Below are 5032 nucleotides of genomic sequence, written 5' to 3'. Positions count from 1 at the left end.
CACATATAACAATGACTAATGCACGTAATTAAGTACGGGGTGTTACAGAAAATCACCGTCCTGTTCCTGCCCACCACACGTTTGATGAAATGCCAAACTCAAATTCGACTTACAAAAGTATTACTGCGGCTGAAAGAGTTACAGTAGAATTTTGGGACTGTAACATTTGCAGCATACATCAAAATCGATTATGAAAAAATGGGTTTTGTAGCATACATCAAAATCTATTACAAAAAAATAAATTTTGTTGGGTACATTTGATGCAGCAGAAGAAGCTTCGGAGTATAAAATTAAATTTCAAAAATTAACCATAGAAATGAAATTGAGTTGAAGAAGAAAATGAAACAAAATGGGGAATGAGGAAGGGAGAAAAATTTTGCTATGGAGGAAATAATATATAAAGAGAATCTGAAAATATCTAAAGTAGAATAATTAATTTTTTAATTAAAAAAATATGATGTGGCATGGCGTACAAGTCATGTCTTGAAATAAAATTTGGGTATAAGCTTGTATATGGGTATATACTGCATTTTTTAAATGTTTAGGGAGGTTATAGAATCACCATAAAATATAGGTGTATAATTGGTATTTAAGGTAAAGATTAAGAGGAAAGGGGTGGGAGTTTTGGCTATTTTATTTTTAATAAAACTAATTTAAATAAGTACTATTATTAAAGAGAATAGTAATACATAGTGGGACCCTACTAAAAGTGGAACATTTCACAGTTTAAACGTAGGCCGTGGGCCCGGCAATTCTGTCCCCTCGCAAAGAAAACGTAAAAATTCAGCCATACATGCAGCGACACGTTAAGCTCATGCACTGAATGGCGCGTGAAATGTATTCACCCATGTATTTCCCTAAAATCCCCCTATTACCATGATATAATTTCAGTAACCCCCTTGAATCCCCACTATATAATTCTTCTTTCGTTTTTGCCCTCCAATTCCATCTAAGCAGCAACGTATTATTCTTGATAATCCTCTCTCTTTTGTACTTATCCTAATAATCTCTTCTCTCCTCTTTTTCCGGAACTGGCTAACTCTCAGAAAACTCTGGAAGAAACCAGAAACAAAGGGGTGGTGCTCGCCCTATATGAAGCTTTGAGCTCACGTGACGTTGACAAGGTCCAGAAACTTCTGGCCTCTGATCTAGAGTGGTGGTTCCATGGTCCACCCTCCCACCAATTTTTGATGCGAATTCTCACTGGCACTGCCAGTTTGGACCATCAACTTTTTCAATTCATTCCTCAAAGCATTGAAGCCTTCGGGTCCACTGTCCTTGTTGAAGGCTGTGAACCTGGTCGCTCTATTACTTGGGTTCACGCTTGGACTGTTACTGATGGCAGCGATGGGATAATTACTCAGGTCAGGGAGTATTTCAACACCTCTCTAACCGTCACCCGGCTCGACAATAATAATAATAATAATACTAATAGTCCATCCTCGGATTTCTCTTCCATCGCCACTTCAAGCAATTGTCCCTCTCTTTGGGAAAGCAGTGTCCCCAATAAGTTTGTTCCAGGTCTTGTCCTGGCTCTCTGAGTTTGGGTTTGATCCGATTATTGTTGATGGGCTGAAATCGCAGGTGTTAAATCTTGTGTCCGGGAGGATGTAAGTTTTAACGGTTGGTTTGGGGCTTTTTGTTTTTATTTTATCTGCAATTTTAATTTGCTTGGAGTTGTTTAATTAAAAGTAGGGAAAATGGGGTTTTGGTGGAGTTGGGAAAGTACCACCATGAATGGAAGACCCTTGTACTGCTTATGCTATTTTGATAAATTATGTGGTATGGCGTGTTTGGTTTGCAGTAAAAGCACTTCTTCTTCGTTTGTTAAGAGGCATTTCCTGATTTTACTCTTAATTTGTGCAAAAAAATCATCCAACTAATTCTTTTATTACCGGTACTACTATGATTTTTCCTTTGAGCAAGCAATTCTCTACTTTCTTGATATATATATACACATACATATGTACTAGATGATTTTGCGTTAAAGCTACATATAGCTGAATTCCATATGTTAACACACAAAGCATTTATTGAAACTTGCTTATCAAGCTCTTCTTGGAATAATTACTTGGCATATTTGACAATAATATTACATCGATGTATAAACATAAAACACTTCCTATACAGGAAATAAGCTCCTAACTCAACGATATCCAAGTTTAAACACTAAATCGATACCATTTTCGTTCAGAACAGACATGTTTAAACAAGCTCCTAACTCAGCGATATCCAAGTTTAAACACTAAATCGATACCATTTTCGTTCAGAAGACATGTTTAAGTCATTTCTTTTCTCCACTTCTTGTTGTAGCTACTAATTTCAGTGTCTGCTAGTTCGGTTTCAATGCCTTACCATTCATTTACTGCCTCCGCGGAAAGACTGGTCACTATCTTCGTATCATTTGTTATGTTTTGATTGGGATTCAACTTTCTGTGTACAAGATTGAATTGCAGATTTCATTTCCCCTTTACTCAATGATGTTTCAACTATCACCTGCACAAAATAATCCAGATAGCACCAATGAGTAGTGGCATAAAAATTTACTCAATGATGTTTCAACTATCACCTGCACAAAACAATGTCCAGATAGCACCCCAATGAGTATTGACATAAAAAAAGACTTACCTATGGATATACATCTTTGGTTAAATGGTACTTAGTACTTACTGAGGCTGAATACATCGATGACTCCTTAAATTGTTTTACGCACTTGTGAGTATACACAAAAACTTTTCCAAAATTTGAACAGAAGTCTCTAACAGGACCACTTTATTAGGTGCTCATTCAGAAAGACAGTAGTTTTGAGTATCTAAATAAGACTAACTGGTAAGTTTAAGGGTTTGTTGTTTGGGATATGAACCTGAGAGGCCGAGACCTCATGGTTCTCAACCTTCATTGACCATTAAGTCAAACCCTCTGTGTTAAATTATAGAAATTTCATTGACACGAAAAGGTGATAATTTATCCAATGATAAGCATTTTACACTTCCGGTCATCATAGAAGCTTCAATTAAATACTCAATTGATATGAGTAGGAGAATTAAACATTTAAGTCATGATTTCACGACATAGCTTTCAAAGCTGCAAATTTACCCTTCTCTTGCATAAAGAGAACTGATAGAGAGTCGTGATGTAACATTATAGCAAAATAAGGATGACTTTGAAATTTCAAGTGTTGTATTGTATTTCCTCAACGGCAAGTAACTGTATTGATTCTCAAACATGGATGTCATATAAACCTGATAGAAAATCAATGAGCAAAAATTTCCATGAAAATCCCGAATAACGGGGAATTTTATGACATTTTTGATTGGCTGTCTTGTATTTCTAATAAGTTGTTAATAGTTGGCGTCTCTCAAAATCTACATTAGCATAATCATCTTCCAGTTGTCCGAATAAAATATTATTGTTATACAGGAATGGTATGTGAAATGATATCTACATGAGAATGAAAATATGGTCATTTCTCAAAGCACTAATGCCCTTATATTCTCCCCTAATAAATTATGTTACAAAATGATTTAAATGAACATATCAGCAAATGGATAGAAGTGTATAAATGCATCTAAAATGAAGAAACGTTTTATTCTGAAAGTAAAGAGTCTAGATTGATACATCACAAAGAAGGGAAGAAACCATCAAACAATAGAAATTGCAGCTAAGGTATGATTTTGTAAACCTTTCCCTTGCCAAGAAACATGCCGGAGTTTGTCTGAACTTCACTCTATGCGCTTTCTTGACTCATTGTCATCCACCTTAAACTTCTCGAGCTTATCTTTAGCCTACTCATTCAAATTTCACAAGAATATAAACAACATCCAGCAAATTATTTTAGGTTTACTGTCAAGCAAAGAAGAGAGCTTTCAGCATCAAGGAATTGAACAATATCAACTACCTAAGATTAAGAATTGTTTCATTAGGAGCTTTAAGAAAAGATTAGAGATTTGTTAATCCGTCTGAGCAAGGTTTAAATATAAGATACATAATTGTAATTCATGTAAAATTATTTCATCAACTAATCTGAAATTGAAGTGCTTGGTTCTAAGGGACATTGTTGTTTAACTGAATGAATTTTGATAAGATTTCAGAAGTCAGTAGATCCAGCTAATCTACCACAGGCAAACCGGAACGAAGAGTAAACAATGAAACCAAGAATATACTGAGGCTACATCACGTCAAACTATTAACTTAAATGACAACAACGATAAACTTGACAATCATTGCTTAACCAATAGTAGAAGCGAAAATGTAAGTGTCAGAAAACTATCTATCACGAGTCTTATAATGGCAAAGACGGAGGGTGGACAAAGGAATACTCAATAGTAAGAAAACTAACCGTCATTAGTGTGCCATTTTGGTTGTGCAATTGAACTGATGACAACCACAACTCTTTTAGTCTTTCATATGTATAGAACTGTCAGTGAAAATAGTACTTCTAAGAAATAGAGGATAATAATGTAAAACGAAAAAGCAATAGTAGTCTAAGGGAATGAATCAAACTACGATGAAACAAAATATACAACAATGAACCGTCTGCTCCACATTTCTCTCTAAAAATGCATAGAAACGGATCGCTGAAGTCAAAGTTAGCTTAATAATTGAGTGAAAAATATTCCTTCAGAGTACAGCTCTCCATCCCGTATATAGTGAAGGTAAACTACTTCTTATAATCTCAATAAAGGCATTTTTGTTGATGCAAAAATGAGAAAGCAAGATGATGTCAGTAGGCAATAATAGTCCTCCCGTGCTTAGTGTACTTAGTAAAAGTAGCACATGATGATAAAAAAATTCGGGGCTAAAGCAGAATGATAATGATGGTAGGTCAGGATCATGAGTTTTTAGCTACTGTATTAAGTAAACGATAAACATGTAGTTACAAAATTATGCACATAGTTGTAGATTATATAAAATAGAAAAAAGTTGATCAACGTCACAAACAATTAGTTCTTCTCCTAATCTCAACCTTACATTTTTTCTGCAGGATGATTAGAGCAGTAGGAATTAAGGAAAGTATAGCAAATGGGTGTTT

At 35.0% G+C, this 5032-nt stretch overlaps 1 protein-coding gene across 1 annotated transcript; it reads left to right on the top strand.

Annotated features, from left to right (window-relative positions):
• Nucleotides 1-961: 961 nt before the first annotated feature.
• On the top strand, nucleotides 962-1831 carry LOC107848375 (wound-induced protein 1). Its single transcript, XM_016693136.2, has one exon. It carries the CDS (start codon nucleotides 1191-1193, stop codon nucleotides 1539-1541), a length of 351 nt encoding a protein of 116 aa, XP_016548622.2. The 5' UTR covers nucleotides 962-1190; the 3' UTR covers nucleotides 1542-1831.
• Nucleotides 1832-5032: the final 3201 nt, after the last annotated feature.

The sequence above is a fragment of the Capsicum annuum genome, chromosome 11, assembly GCF_002878395.1.
Source record: "Capsicum annuum cultivar UCD-10X-F1 chromosome 11, UCD10Xv1.1, whole genome shotgun sequence".
NCBI classification, from domain to species: domain Eukaryota; kingdom Viridiplantae; phylum Streptophyta; class Magnoliopsida; order Solanales; family Solanaceae; genus Capsicum; species Capsicum annuum.
This window is presented reverse-complemented; position numbering and strand designations above follow the sequence as displayed.